The 16052-nt window shown below is 43.4% G+C and overlaps 1 protein-coding gene across 2 annotated transcripts in view; it reads right to left on the bottom strand.

The window, feature by feature from the left end:
- Nucleotides 1-16052, bottom strand: part of LOC124275154 (ophiophagus venom factor-like) — a 36310-nt gene that overhangs the window by 7742 nt on the left and 12516 nt on the right. For both annotated transcript variants that reach the window (XM_046710648.1, XM_046710649.1), the window contains 21 exons: nucleotides 15736-15975; nucleotides 14733-14930; nucleotides 14296-14415; nucleotides 13321-13413; nucleotides 12703-12903; nucleotides 11782-11940; nucleotides 11387-11461; nucleotides 10292-10397; nucleotides 9374-9556; nucleotides 8955-9087; nucleotides 8498-8726; nucleotides 7687-7896; nucleotides 6984-7086; nucleotides 6595-6696; nucleotides 5822-6010; nucleotides 5197-5272; nucleotides 4308-4464; nucleotides 3066-3140; nucleotides 2354-2534; nucleotides 1867-2081; nucleotides 416-577 (listed from right to left, as the gene is read on the bottom strand). In XM_046710648.1, the coding sequence (XP_046566604.1) occupies nucleotides 416-577; nucleotides 1867-2081; nucleotides 2354-2534; nucleotides 3066-3140; nucleotides 4308-4464; nucleotides 5197-5272; nucleotides 5822-6010; nucleotides 6595-6696; nucleotides 6984-7086; nucleotides 7687-7896; nucleotides 8498-8726; nucleotides 8955-9087; nucleotides 9374-9556; nucleotides 10292-10397; nucleotides 11387-11461; nucleotides 11782-11940; nucleotides 12703-12903; nucleotides 13321-13413; nucleotides 14296-14415; nucleotides 14733-14930; nucleotides 15736-15975 (3207 nt within the window). The remainder of the gene's footprint in view (nucleotides 1-415; nucleotides 578-1866; nucleotides 2082-2353; nucleotides 2535-3065; nucleotides 3141-4307; nucleotides 4465-5196; nucleotides 5273-5821; nucleotides 6011-6594; nucleotides 6697-6983; nucleotides 7087-7686; nucleotides 7897-8497; nucleotides 8727-8954; nucleotides 9088-9373; nucleotides 9557-10291; nucleotides 10398-11386; nucleotides 11462-11781; nucleotides 11941-12702; nucleotides 12904-13320; nucleotides 13414-14295; nucleotides 14416-14732; nucleotides 14931-15735; nucleotides 15976-16052) is intronic.

Here is a 16052-nt window from a genome sequence, read left to right on the forward strand (position 1 = left end):
GTGAGTGGGTTTTAACGATGATTTCATTCAGCAAGAACACAACTGGGAACAGAGACCGTGGTAACACATATCTGTACATGGCTGGGCAATCTGACAATCTTTACATAGGAAACACAAGCAGTTTGAGCTTTCACTGTCGCTATTGGCAATGATGTCCAGCTGTTAAAATGCAAGTCGGCGTGTGTTGTTTATTATCGTTCAGTTTGTGTATAAAAATGTAGCGATGTTTAACAGATGTGGAATAAACACATAAGCATAGGCACTTTTACTTCTCCTATTCTTGTAATACGATATGCAATATTAAGCAGGATGTTACATCATATCGTGATTATTTCCACGACTTTCTCCATAGTTTTGAAACGTTAATTCGTGAACCAAGTCCTTAGAGTTCTTTGAGAGTTCACGGACCACTTACCTTGGGCACGGTCTTCAGCACGAAGGCGTCCTCATGTTGCAGCAGGATTGACTCCTTGAAGCTGGCATCCACATCGGACCGGAGGTCACAGGTCATGTCGAGGATGGACGAGTAGGTCTTGATGCTGTACTCGGACAAAGCCTGCAGGCCTATCACTGTGTCCTGGAATTAGTGGGTACAGGGTGTGTGAGTGAATACTGTACTCGGACACAGCCTGCTTGCCTATCACTGTGTCCTGGAATTAGTGGGTACAGGGTGAGTGAGTGAATGCTGTACTCTGCGTTTAATTACAAGACATCACAACTGGAAGCAAGTGACAATCTGTTCACGAGCTTGTATAATAAACGAAGCTCTCATAAAATGTTTTCCCTTTGTATGATCATGGTTACTGTCCACTTTAAACGTTGTGTGTGCCAGCTGCCCATCATAGTACCTACCTTACCTGTACCGTTTATCTAATGTTGTCATGTTCAACTATAAAATGTGATCGAATTAATTGAAACAATATCATACAGATTGTAGATTGCATGTTTCACAAAACTGACATGCTGTTCTGGTAAGATGTACTCTCAAAGTTATGAGTGAGTGCGTATGGTTCTACGCCGCTTTTAGCAATATTCCAGCAATATCACGGCGGGGGACACCAGAAATGAGCTTCACACATTGTACCCATGTGGGGAATCGGACCCGGGTCTCAAAGTTATGGGTGTTAGTAGCTGATTTGCTTCAATCGAACACTGAAGTCTCTATCCTTAATAGAATTACTTCTGAGGACAATAGGATTACTCTCGGCGAGGTCATTTTGCGAACCATGGATCAGCGTCCTCGGTCCGATCAGAACACGAAGAGTTACGCCACGAAGATGTCACTGTCAGAGCGGATCTTCAACAACACATGCAAACAGTAAGAGGTATCTGTGGGGTCGGATGGTCAGACTCGCTGAGAGTTACGCCACGAAGATGTCTCTGTTGGAGCGGATCTTCAACACATGCAAACAGTAAGAGATATCTGTGGGGTCGGATGGTCAGGCTCGCTGACTTGGTTAATACTCGTAAACCATCAGAAAGGATTGATGCTGATGATGTCAGTCACCGGATTGTCTTGTCCATGTGCGGCGTTAACCTCCAAACAAACAGACCCTACGTGTATCGCATATTTTGTATGATTGCTTGTTTGTTGTGTAACGCCGCACTCAGCAATATTCCAGCAATATTACAGCCATATTCCAGCCATATTCCAGCAATATTACAGCCATATTCCAGCCACATGGCAGAGGTCTGTAAATAATCGGGTCTGGAACAGACAATCCAATGATCAATATCATAGGCATCAATGTACGTAATTGGGATACGATGACATGTGCCAACCAACCAAGTTGCCTCTTACGACAAACATGGGTTGCTGAAGGCCGATTCTAACCCGGACCTTCACAGGTCGTGTATCGGCGGTACCTGTGTGGACACAAATGAGCCGTGAGACTCCCTCTGCCCCGTGAGCCAGCTGACGATGGAGTGGCTCTCCCTGATGAAGCCGTGTTCCAGGTAGGTCAGTAGGGCATAGGCGGTTGTCTCCACAGCTAGGGCCCCGGGCCTCTTGGCGTACCACAGGGGCTGATGGAAGTGGCCCTCGATGTGGTCGATCTCCCCAGCAGGCCAAAAGGTATGTCCTGTAAAGTAATATTTCCATACAAGGTCTGTCGAAAGCACACTCACCAAGAGCTGGTTTTGTTTCAATCGAAATGATTTGCATCTAAAACTATATATTAATTTTACAAATAACTTCATAATCCTGAGATCTAACATTTAGAAAGCGTATGAAACATCTTTCCTTTCCTTCAAGATAATTTACCAATTTTCCTCAACTGCACTCCTCGCTTTTCATATTATCATGATCGGAAGCTTCAGTTAAAACACATAAACTTTAATATCTGTGACTAACCGTCAACAGAAGACTGCGCCATGGCCTTCATTTTCTCAAACGCGTCGTGTCGTTCTTGACTCAGAGACATCGTCAGGGCGTAGGCTGTCATTGCAACTGCGAGAGGACGGTCCAAGGCCACCAGTTCTTGTTCCAGGAACTCTACTGCTCGCCTCCGGATCCTCTCAGAAAAGTTCCGAGACTTGGAACAAAGTTACAAAATGATTTGAAATATCCATCGTGTCTGCTTAAAGATATTGTCTCTGGATCAGGTCATTAGCTACTATTATCGTCGGAGAAGCAGATTAAGTTAGACATAGATGGTATAAACGTTATGTGAGTACGACTGATTCGCCGACCCCCTTCCTACATACGTGGTCGGTGTATGTAATACCTTAATATCTCAATGACCTATGTTTAGCAGAGTGTAAGAGTGACACCCAAAGTTGTGTCTTATTACTTGTGTGTTTACAGTCTGTAAATGATCTGGACTAGACTTGTTGGTGACTGATTTTAGGAACAACAATCTGCGCAAATGACCGCATGAGAAGTGAGTCGGCGAACTTGATCACTCTATCCAGTTAACTGTCTTTATGTCAATGAGACTTTGGTTAAGACCAATTCTATAACACTTAGAACTTCAGAGCTAGTGTACCAGTTGCCGGACCAATAATTGTTTAAGATATGTACTGAACACTAATCACAGGAGCCGCCAGTGGACCTGGAACCTCACCATGGGGATACAGTCGCTCTCTAACAAGGCAATCAACACAAAGGCCGTCAGTGTAGCGTCGCCATTCACACCGCCCTGCAACACCATTATTTTAGCATGGTCAGATTTATGCGTGAAAAACACCATAACGCCACAGGAGGATAAGTAGTCTCAAGCCGAACCAGATTCTATTTGGCCTAAAAGAAAAAGAAGTTAATACGCTGACTTCTGTAAGAAATGTTATACAGTGCACTCTGTCAAACTCGGACTCTGTCTTTCTCGGATTGCTGTATAAACAGGACTGAACTCACGGTCCCGACGTAATCCTTCTTTGTTGTCATAATAAAAAGTTCTGTATCTCGGACTCTCATTATTTCGGATTTCGGACCAAAGTGTCGGCCCAATAAGGTAGTTACACGTAAAAACATTGCTATATAATTCGGACTGTATTTGGGATTAAATTTGTTCAGTAAAGTACGGAAGCTAGTACTTTTGTTGGTTGAACCCACACCCTCAGAGTCAGGCACCTAATCGCCAGCACACTATGTCGGCCGCCTAACCCGCTCAGCCACCGCGGCTTCCGGATGGAAGTCGGACAGCTGGTAGTTTAGACCACGGACTTACTGAGAATGTTTAATCCCAAATATGACACTTTTTACATCTGTCCACTTTCTAAATGGCACTGTGTATGCACGAACTTCTGTCTGAAAAAAGGCCCGATCCCCACGAATCTTTACTGGCGAGACCCTTAAGGGAATCGACCGCCTCCGTGGTGTAGTGGTTAGAGCGTCCGCCCGGAGAGCGGAAGGTCGCGGGTTCGATCCCCGACCGCGTCATACCAAAAGACGTTAAAATATGGTACTTGTTGGTCCCTGCCTGGCGCTCGGCATTAATGTGTACAACAAGGACTGGTAGGCTCGGAGTCAGTATAATGTGTCTGAGTGGGGTATTCATGCTTCACTGCGGCATGGCATCTCAGTGGGATAGCACTATAAAACCAGCTTCAGTCTGGGCTAGTACAAGCAGCCGCACATACACATACACACGCATGCACGTCGTCATATGAGCGAAATATTCTCAAGCACGACGATAAACTCAATTTCCCTCCCCTTAAGGGAATCAATCTGGTGAAGTGACCAACAAAGCTATGCCAACACCTTACATGCACTGACCTCCGTGTTATAGCCAAGCAGGAATACTGCACATTAGCACTTTTGTCCCACAAGTCCAATAAGGATGTTCTACTTGGCCCCAACAACTTACCGTCATCTCCTTGTGCATGACCCCAGCGTTCTCGATGAATGTTCCATCTTCCTTCTGTTTGTGGAGCAGCCACTCGAAGGCCTGACACGTGACCACAGGGTCCACTGTGACGAACTCCCCGGCCTGTGTGAACGTCTTCAGAGCAAAGGCCGTCAGCCTGTGATGATATAAAGCTGTGTCCGTATAGGGCGGTAAAAGGAAAGGTTAATACACATTTATCATGAAGTATACCCCAGCCTTACGTGTAAGGAATGCCGAAGCTGTGAGAGGGTGGTGCGCCGGTTGTACACGTAACCAGTTTAGTGGTACACCAATAGTTCTGGCAGACGACGAGTCCTGACAAGTTCATCGCAGCGATAGCGCAGAGCTCCCTATATTATCCCTGTCACGAGCCTTGTCTGGAACCGTTTGACCGTGATTTGTTAAAATATATGTCACCTTTGTCGTAATGACCAACTGTTTTGGTCTGTTTGTTAACTTGAATGTGTATTTGGTTGTTACTATCATGCAGTGAGTCTAGCCGCTACGTTCGGAGACATTATCCAGAGGTATGCTCCCCTATAACCGAGACACCCGATTCGTTCATACTACAACATACTTTTCTACTGTGACAACATTTATACAGTTGATGAAAACCGTGGATATTGCTATAACCTAATTTGAAGGCTTCCTGTGCACTCTACAGAAATATTCTTATCAGTGCGCGATATGGTTTTGGGCCAATTCATGGTCTGTCTGTGAGTTTGCGTGTGTGTTCTGTGTATGTTTGTGCGTGTCTGTCTTCGCGTTTAAGTCTGTCTACTGTCTATCTGCTGTTTGTCTACTGTCTGCCATATAAACATCTCCAACAGTAGTTATATCCTATTCCAAGAGCTGCCATGACACTGACCACGTGCTGGATTCCGCGCTCGGCCATGTTCCATAAGAACCGTCCGGCTTCCTGAAGGTCAGCTGGCGATTCAGACCTGTGTCACGAGGAATAAACAGATTCACAATTCAGTAACAGCGGTCACTCTACAAAGTACAATGAATTCATGTTTGACTGTATTCAGATGAAACACATCGATGTACTGATATATGCATGAATTTACATTGGAGCTAATTTATGGATCTAAAACTACATCGGGTATAATACCATTTCATTTTAATGATTTAGCACGGACATTTGTTTACAATCAGTTAACATTCTCAATCTCGCGTTACGTTTATTTTGAAGCATGCTTTACTCATTCCATCACTCGCCCATCCGTATAATCCACCCATCCTGCAGATTCCCCTCCACCGAACCAAAACCCCACCCAACCATCCATCCAATCCCGGACCACTCCATCCGTGAACATCCTGGTTAGATTTGACCTTCAGTAACCCATGCACCGACGGAGTCGGTTGTTCAGACTTGGTTAATGCACATTATCGCATCCCAAACAGGTAGATTGTTCTGGGATTGTCTAGTCCAGACTGGATTATTTCCAGACCGCCGTGAAATAGCTGAGTGTGGTGTAAACAACACTCACCTTCTCTGATGTACGTCCGGGCCTTCTTCTCCACTGCCTGTGGCAGCCTGTTGGCGGCCCTCAGATACCGCAACACAAACACATTGGGGCCGAGGAAGATGAGATTCTGTTCCCCACATCCGGTGGGCAGCCGGAGCAGGTTGTGGAGGCCTTTGATTACACTCGTCACAGTGGGGCCCAGCAGGTCACCTGCAAACACGGAACAGTATCAACACGTCAGTGTCATGCATCAGTCCACAGTTTATGGGCAGAATTTTATAAAATTAATCATTTTGCAAATGGCTAAATATGACTAGTGGTCGTCACAAGCTGTTACTGAACAATTTGTTCATCCGTTTAGTCGCAGATTGGATGTGACGTCAAATGGTGTATAATATCGCCACTGAGATTACTTTACCTGTATTTCCATACGTGTGTATATGTGGATATGTATATGTGTGATTGTATTAAACGTTCTATAGCTGGTTTTATAGTTCTAACCCACTGAGATACCTTGAAGGAATACACCTTTCGAAACCGTTAGGAGCCGACTCAGCCTGTACCATTTCATCCCCCTAATTCCGAGCAACAGGTAGGGTAACACCAAGAATCACTCTTAACGTTTTCTGGTAAGACGCGACCATGGAATCAAACGCCGACCTTTTGCTCTGTCCACTATCTGCAGGTGTACCATGCACTCAAAGCATCTGTACGACGCGAGTAGTCAGATGTGACGGGTATTGGTGCCTGGGTTTATGTCTTGATGTTAATAGTGTTAATATCATTCTACCTACCTATGGCGCTGACTGAACACTTTTCTGTCTTGGGAATGGTTTCCTTGGGGAGCTGCAGGTCCACCTCCACCTTCTGCTTGCTCTGGTGCTTGTTTATTTCAGCTGCAAAGGTTATGCTCAGTGAATGCATATTGATCAATGATACACAACTCTTAGCGTTTTGTGCCAATAGAATGATGAAAATGTTTCTATTTTACCCATGTGGAACCCGGGTCTTTAAGTTATTTTCATCCTCATCATAACCGTTGAACTGAAAGACAAAAAAACTCTTTTAAAGAGTAACTGCCATTCCTACAAGAATGTTTGTTGTTTACTTTTAACTACTATGATAATTACGCACATCAAAGCTTGAGTTCGTAACTAAATAGCAACACCACCGACTTACGCACATTTGAGACCAAATGAGGAGTTGTAGGGCGTGTCTCTCAGCAGCCTCTTGCCTGTGGGGTCGAGCATCACAGATACGGTGTGGATCTTCTCCAGCCCTTCCCCCTTGTATCATAATGGAATGTATTAGTGAGTGAATGGGTTTGGTTGACGCCGCTCTAACAGTGTTTCAGTTTATCACGGAATGTCCTTTTGAGATACGAGAAAAGCCCACAGCGATGCAGACCCTAGACCTGTGCTGTTTAGCTCACAACAGAGCACGGTGCTGACTTAACCGAGAGACATATGGTTTGCAAATCTGGATTCTGAACATAGATTTCCGAGAGGGTTCAAACCTCCACAGTCATGGAGCAATCACGTTCCCCCAGGAAGAATTAACATGGATGATAAGACATGCGTTTAAAAAACGAAATGTATGTAATTTCCAAGGACACAAGCAATGCACCTTTTTGTGATTTTTCCATTATATATCTGTGAGCATAATCTGACCTTCAAGAAAAAACTCATCGTAATTGCAGAGGAGAGGACAGGGTGACGTCATACCTGTGTAACAACACATACACGTGAAATAACGACGAACAAGCCCCTGTACTAAAGCCATTTTAGGAACAATATATTACACTACGTCTCGTACACAGTCGATTAACCGGAACATTCTATGGTACTATTATTGTGCAGCCTGTTATTATTGTAACCAACCATTACCTCGACTCTGAGAGTTTTCTCCACGGCGTCATAGCCCCAGGGGGAGAAGGCTACCACCCTGACGGGATAGTCCCCCACCTCCAGGGGGATGATAGGGAAGGACACCGATGACGCGTCATTGGCTGGCACGTCTAACTCGGCAACTTCCGAGTTTTCACCGGGATCTCCCGAATAGCACACACCCTCTTCACTTGAGAGATACATCTTCACCTGAAGAGGACATTGTAAAACAAATATGAGCATGAGTAAAACAAATATACATATATCATTAGTTACGACGCGACTGTCGCCTCAAGTGACGTTCCTTATTCACTGTTACGTCTTTACTTACCGTAAGTGACGGTCCTCACTCACCATGAAGTTCCCAACAAACCGTGACGTTCCTACTCACACTGACGTTCCCAAGTCACCTTGATATTCCCTAGTCGTTGTCACGTTCCCCACACACTGACGTTCTCCCAAAGCACCGTGACTTTCCTTAGTCAATGTACCCACCTTCACGTTTTCATGTTCACTTTTCTCCGTGGCGAACCCTCGACCTTCCTCACTGCTAGTAACGTTCTCAATTCATATAGTGACCTTTCCTCACTCACTGTGACATTCCATACGCATCATGACTTCCCAATTCACATTGACGTCACCAATTCGCCGTGACACCTTTACCTTCCTCAATTCAGTTGACATTCCCAATATTGCCTACTCACTGTGGCGTTTCCAAGACCCGTCACTGTCCCCACGCTCGTTAGAAACCCACTGTGACATCGTCCATTCACGACGACGTTCCCAACTCGCCAAGACGTTCCCAACTCACCGTGACGTTCCTGTCCATGTAGTTATACACGGTGGCCCGGACCTCCAGCTGCTCCAGTCGGATGGCGCTGAAGGGGAGGTCGAGCTGGATGAAGAAGTTCTTGAACGCCGTGATGTTGTGAGCCTTCCCCACGCAGAAGCCATGGCGTCTTGACACGCCTATCGCTTGTACAACCCACGTCGTGATTGTATCCGGCAGGGTGAACTCGATCTCCTTCTTCCCATCGCCGCTAAAAACGACAACAATGATAAATAATAATTGGTGTTGACGGATGCATTTTAGGAATAAGGCCATCTATGCAAAGGAACAAATATGAAGAATATAGCATATTTATAGCATAGTGAAACATGTGCAACAAGCGCAGGAACACTTGAACATATGGGTCGTTCTGGCGTAAAAGTCAGTGTATCAGAATGGTTCCACGACAATCATATAAAACATTCTCTTCTGTACGTACTCCAGTGCATAGTCCTCAAACCACCAGGCCTCTGGGAAATTGGATCTGAGGGGGATGGAGGACACGTCGACGTCGTTCTGGTCAAACGGAAGGTCAAGGCCATCGTCTTGTACGTCCTCGGGTTTGGTGATTCCTTTCTCGAAATGGAGCAATAATGTATATATCTTAATACTACGACAATGTTGTTTATGGCAGTGACACGGACCTAAAAGTGGACTGGCGTTTTACAATATTTAGTCATATGTATACCAGCATAAATAGATGGCAGTTTTGACTGATGTTAATTGTATAAAAACTTATCTGAAAATTGTTATTTGAACAATTATCTTGTTAACTTGGATATGTTTGAATGTGTTTACGTTAAAGCCGTCAACATCCTGTTTGGATTATGGAATGGTAATATTTGTATAGTATCTCACTGCCCGATCCCGTATGGTTGCTGGGGTTCTCTACACGGTGTTTGCAGCACCGGAAGTAGCTGGAGGCACATTCCTCGGACTTGGTGCCGTTCTTCACAATAGATGCAAACTTGTAGCATATGGAAATGGTGGCGTTCTCGACGGCGAAACCCTCATTACAGCACAACGTAGCCATGGCACTCTCTGTTGGAACAGTACGTATATAAGTTGGAGTATTGTTGTAGAATTTGATACGTTAGGTGTGGATATTATTATGTTTGTAGTTGTGGTTGCAGTTGGTGTGGTTTTGAATGTTGTTGGTGTATACGTAGTTGTAGAATTAAGGGACGGCTTCGGAGAATGGTAATAGGCCACAAACGAAGGTTCAGTATGTATAGTATCTATAAGGGGTAGAATCAAGCGTGTTTATATCAGAGAATGGTTAGAAAGAGAAATACGTAAATATTGCCTTTGAAGAATGTCACGAATTTGGACATTAACATTTACGTGCGATTAAGACCTACAAATATATAGATAGTCTTTGAATGTGTGAATGACAACAAGAATACATCCAACCAACATTGGGACACGGGCCTCAGCAACGATCGGTTCAACACGTGAAGTCCCAACACACAGCTGCGATGTTCCGAAACCTATAATATCCATATTATGATCGGACCAGCACAAATGTTTTCCAAATACTTATAAATCATTTAGGTGTGAGTGGAGAAGTGGTTAGTGTACTGTGGTCACCCCGAAGTTACCGACCAAGTCCGATGACCGACATTGGAATACTGGAGACATCTTATTGCTCGTGTCTCCCGTCGTGAAAATGCTGGAATATTGCAACAACGGAGTCAGTCATGCTCATCCATTGTTGCTTTAACGTTAAGTGGGTCCTAACACTAACGATGTTTCGTAAATCTTGAAATAATAAACCTCTCGATGCCTCCCTGCGTCGTCTGACGTACTTGTTGGAGCATGCCTTCTGTGCTCGGGGCTCTGTTCTCAGTCCAGCATTCGTGAGGACGGTCAGTCCAGCGTCCTGGACAACAGAAACGTGGGTGTCATACAAACGAAAGCGTCTCACTGAACGCCGTCCGACTTTTAGCAATGTCCCACTAGAAGCGCCAGTTGAATACCTAACACCATTCAAGCAGACACCAGCACTATTTGTTGTATCTACTCGTGTCGAACATATACTGCAGTACCAGCTTAACATGCAAAGGTCAAGGTTAAAGTATTACAGCTGTAACGTTGCTTTACTGTTACAACATTACAGCTGTAATGCACCAGTCAATGTAAAGGAATTACAGCTGGAGTGAGTGAGTGAGGAGTTAATATTAATCGTCACATCGGCAATATTTCAGCCATATCGTGACGAGAACAGTTTTTAATTATATTATAGATAAAAAAAGTAGGACATTAAAAAAACCTTACAGCTGGAATGAATACGTCAACGTTAAGGTACTGTCGCTACTTTGCGCTTTAGACCATTGCAGCTGGTTATACACAGGTGTACCTTACAATATTGTATCTATGCACACACATCAAGGTGTTACATCTGTAACATACACGTCTGTAACGTGCAGTCGTGTTTGGTATGCCAGCAGTATAGACACTCAGGAGCATTACTGTACTGAAGACACATGTAAACAGTGTGCGAAATAGTTTCCAAATTTTGCTAGCCATTCGGGCAAGCTATGCCTGAAAGTTACAAGCCCACAAAATAGTTCACAAGCCCAAAATTTGAATATCGACACGGTTTTCATCATTAAGCTGCTGATATGATGAACATTTTTATCAGGCCATAATCTTGCAGATTTAAAAGTATATTATAACTTAACAAGTCGGGGAGAGAGTGATATATTTACAAAATGAAAAATTCAATAGCCAGTCGGGCCAGTGACTTTGGGGATTTACTGACCCGACTGGATTTTTACTAGCCACAGGCTAGCGGGCCAGTTGTTATTTCGCGCACTGCATGTACATGTGGAAAGTCTAGTATGTACAGGTAATATATGAAAGTCTGACCTGAAACACGTTAGCGCTGTCCCGCCCTCCACCTCGGCCACACCCACGGTCTTGCTGTTTCAGGGAGTCGAACACCTGACGGAATATGACGACACATTACAGAAATATAGTCAGGAATCTTAACACTATGTTCGCCAGATCTAAATCTCAATATAAATTCTGAATATTTAAAAAGATCTTTTTTGGTTTGGATTATACAAATCAGCGTATGAATCTCGAATAAGTAAAAGCTCGAGGATTTAGGATTCAAAATTCAAAATGATCAATATTCATCACATAGAATTATTTCATAAAGTATTACTAACACAACAAAATCTTTAAGAATTCAGAAGCTGTTAATTAAAGTTAACGTGTTAAAGCTGTTAAAGTGCACTCCGTCAATGCTATACACATACGGTGCTTCTAGACAAGGAGAGTTTGTTCTTGAGGTAGTACACCGCCTTGTCGACTGCCAGGAGTCCGATGTCCATGTGAGGCATGCCCTTTACAGTCAGCGTCCCCGTGTCCCCGGGCCGGTAGTAGTCCCGTCTCGACAAGTCGTCATTCATAGTTATCTGCAATCATTTGGATTGATGTCATACGTAATACAGTGTATTTGAGAGTTTAGGACACCTTCTTGTTGTCTAACGCCTAATTCAGAAGTCTTTCTTCTATATTAGGACAGGCTGCAAATGCTTGAGACGAGACAATCCAGTGACTCAAGATGGTATAAGCAACACAAGTTGTTTACAATGCACAGTATTCCAGCTGTAATACTTATAAGTTAGTAAATCTTGACCAGGCAATCCGGTGATTGATATTCTAACGATTAAGACTGTTGAGTAACGATGCCAAGACATTGAGCCAGACCGTCCGCCGATACATTCGGTCACCCCTTCCGACCAGCATTGGCTACTGACTTAAACTGATATTCATTGTAAATTGAATATTACAAATATTAGTAACGACATAATAGGGAAATGTCATGAAGACATTTGGTGAAGGTTTTGTCACTAGCAATGTGACCAGGTACATACATATTCACAATGTTTTGCATACACCAAACTGTAAAGTAATGGACAACTTGATACTTCCATCAATACCGTCATGTTTGATAAACAATCTTCTTCCCGAAAGGATACCGCCTTATTATACAAGTAAATGGTGATTTTCGTAAAAAGACTCTTATCCATACAGGGTTTCATGTACAGAAGTTATTAAGATAGTGTTCGCACTTGAATTGACGTCTGGCTGCTGTTCCCTGACTTTGAATTTATATATCGTCTTGTCATGATCACACAGTCATAATGTTGATACTATTTTGGACAAAACAGTACCTCATGTTCACAACTTTCCTCAACATCAAGCCACGTTGAGTCAGCTATGACCTCTGACCCCGCTTCCGAGCCTCGCATTGAGAACGCCAGTAGACGGACACTCGGTGACATTTCCGGTGTAACAGGGAAGTGGAACTGAGTGCGTGCGCCGCCCAGGTTCCTAGTTTTCAGTTGTAAAACAACCCGACCTCGTGACACAACCTGAAAAAGGTTAAAACCGATACTGGTACGTCTTACGTGTTATAATTCCTAACTTCGTTAATCGTGTTTCTTTAATCGTGGTAAGAAATAGAAATGTGATAGACATTTCTAAATTTGACGCATTGGAAACAAAAAGGAACTTCTTTTTGTTTTCTTTTGTTTTCTTTTTTTTTTGCTTTGTTTTGTTTTGTAACACGTGAACTGTTTACTTCCTTCTATGCGTGCAATGGGTGTGCTGATTGGTCAGGACACACTAATCATTTCTGAAACACCTTCCTCTCTATTTGACAGAGATTCATGAATCCATGCACATAATATGGTCGGAATTGTACAATGGATTCTATTTTAGCAGCTATTTCCAACGATTATGGAAATGTTTCGGTGGCTTTTATTTACAACTCTAGCTGTTAAGCCTACCAACAGGTTGATGATGTTAAGATCAACAGGGTCGGTGTTCGTCGTCTGAACTGTGATGTAGTCTCCAACGGCAGGAATGTCGTCTTCGAAATCCTAGAATTATATCACATGAATAGAGCCATTAATATGAGCTATACTCAACAGCGTATATCATACATGTAATCAGAGATGTATTGTTTGATATATATTCATTAGTGGACTGATGGTCGCTTTTCTTGTGATGAATTGGTCGACTGACAAGTGCGTGAGGTCCAAGGAATAGTGTAACCCAAGAGATTCCACGTCAGACGGACTTTCACAAAACACAAGAATCTCATTCTTTTGATATCAGATCTATCAGTACGAGTCTCAAAAATGTCACAACTTGTAACTTATACCCATTTGTCCTGATGCATATGCAATACCGAAAGCCACCAGGGTGACAATCTATTTATCATTTAAGATGTAATGTATTTCTTTGAACTTTTCCCAATTTTGTTAATAGTGATCAGCGATGTGTTCAGTGTAAAAGGTGCAGCTAGTTTGCTCCAGACATTAGCGATGTCTTCTAATTTCTACGCACGCCGAAGACCTAGGTTCGATTCTCCACATGGGTACAATGTGTGAAGCCCGTATTTGGGACCCCTGCAGTGATAATGCTGGAATACTGCTAAAGCGGCGTAAACCCATACTCACTCACTCACTCTAGTTCTGACGTAACGATAACCGATGACGACACAATAGTCTTCCAAGATATTGTGATGAAAGTTCGACTGTAGCTATATCACTATGTAAAATCTTTTAGATGTCAGTAACACTCATGCGATATCATTAATTAAGTACGTTTCCGCTGAAAACGTTTTCCTATAAAGTATATTTTAGTTAAGGTTTTCCAGGTTAAAAGGTTAACCGTTAAAGTATCGAACTCTGTGACGACAGTGAATTTGGTCAACGCTGAGATGAGCTGTAATGCGTCGGGTTATAGCGGCCACTCACCCCTGCTGTAGGGTTGGCCTTCACCAACATGTAGGTGTCTGAGGGGGAGAAGTAGGGGGACGCGCCGAAATGGGCCACCGTCTCAGACGCTCGGGCCAGGCCTTTTGCCTTGGACTTCAGCTGAAACAGAGTTGGGTGTGATTTAGATCATGGAAACGGAGTTTGTGCAGGACACAGGAAGTGTTTGTGATACCTTCACTACTGTGACCAAGTATTACCAATCAAAGTTTACGACCGGAGTGCAAACTTTAAAAATACCCATGTATTTCCAATTAGTTTCCCTGTTCCACTGTTTTGTCGAACGGATCTTAAAAGAGGTTTGCATTATCCAGACATATCAAACGACTGATTAGAAACCTTATCTGCAACATCCAGTGGAAGATATTGTACGTGAAGGAACCGTTTCGATACTCTTGTATTTGGAGAGTGATCCTCACCATGAAGTGAATGTTCTTAGCGTCTGCGGGTAGCCGGAAGTCAAGCGTCAACCTTCCATTGTCATCAGATTTGAAGTTTCGCCTCTCTCCCCCATTCCAGGGGGTAAGCTGGATGCTCTCCTCCCTCACGGCCGCCTCACCCTCCACAACCACAGTCAACCCACGCGCTGGCTCTCCGTTAGCGCGGATCACATCCACCTGAACAATAGAACACCTGTATGTGAGGACAATATGACACCTGTATGTGAGGACAATATGACACCTGTATGTGAGGACAATATAACACCTGTATGTGAGGACAATATAACACCTGTATGTGAGGACAATATAACACCTGTATGTGAGGACAATATAACACCTGTATGTGAGGACAATATAACACCTGTATGTGAGGACAATATAACACCTGTATTTGAGGACAATATGACACCTGTATGTGAGGACAATATGACACCTGTATGTGAGGACAATATACCACTTTTATGTGAGGACAATATAACACCTGTATTTGAGGACAATATGACACCTGTATGTGAGGACAATATGACATCTGTATTTGAGGACAATATGACACCCGTATTTGAGGACAAGATGACACCTGTATGTGAGGACAATATAACACCTGTATGAGAGGACAATATGACAACTTCATGTCACGACAATAGAAGACGTGTCAAGACAACAGAAGTGTGTGTCAAAAGAATATAGCATCTGCCGGACAAGACAATAAAACATATGAATGTCAGTGCAGCACGACAATGGATTTGTAAAGTTGTTCTTTAAGGACACACACATCACAATTCCACATCTATGACGGCATTGTATAAATACCCTGTACCAAGCAATCGAGTGTGTCTCGTCCGTACTGATCTCAGATCACCGGTGATATGAGTAAACAATGCAATACCTGACGCTATTTCAGAATCGAAAATTGGTTCAAACCTGACTGTGAAATATATCAACTGTTCTTTATAGATATATGAGAATATCACACGTAACTTACTCTCAGTATATAGGGAAGTCCTGGTTTGAAGAATCTACTGGATCTTGTAAATTTGAAAACATAAGCAGTTTCCGCAAAAACCACAGATTGGTCAATAGCGTGTTCCACTTTCCCAGAAGCCTCTTCCGTGACATCAGCTTCTAAATATAACCTTCCTCCATTAGGAAACCAGACACTCTCCACCGGAAGCTTCACCTGGTCCGTCTTCACGTGGAACTCCGCCATTCCCGTACTGTTCAGCTGGAAACAATGGGAGATGCTGTCAACAACAAAGACCGTTTCAAAATACTTTCCAAGACATCCAAACAAATCACTGA

The sequence above is a fragment of the Haliotis rubra genome, unplaced genomic scaffold (assembly GCF_003918875.1).
Source record: "Haliotis rubra isolate DU_JTF1 unplaced genomic scaffold, ASM391887v1 Scf199, whole genome shotgun sequence".
NCBI classification, from domain to species: domain Eukaryota; kingdom Metazoa; phylum Mollusca; class Gastropoda; order Lepetellida; family Haliotidae; genus Haliotis; species Haliotis rubra.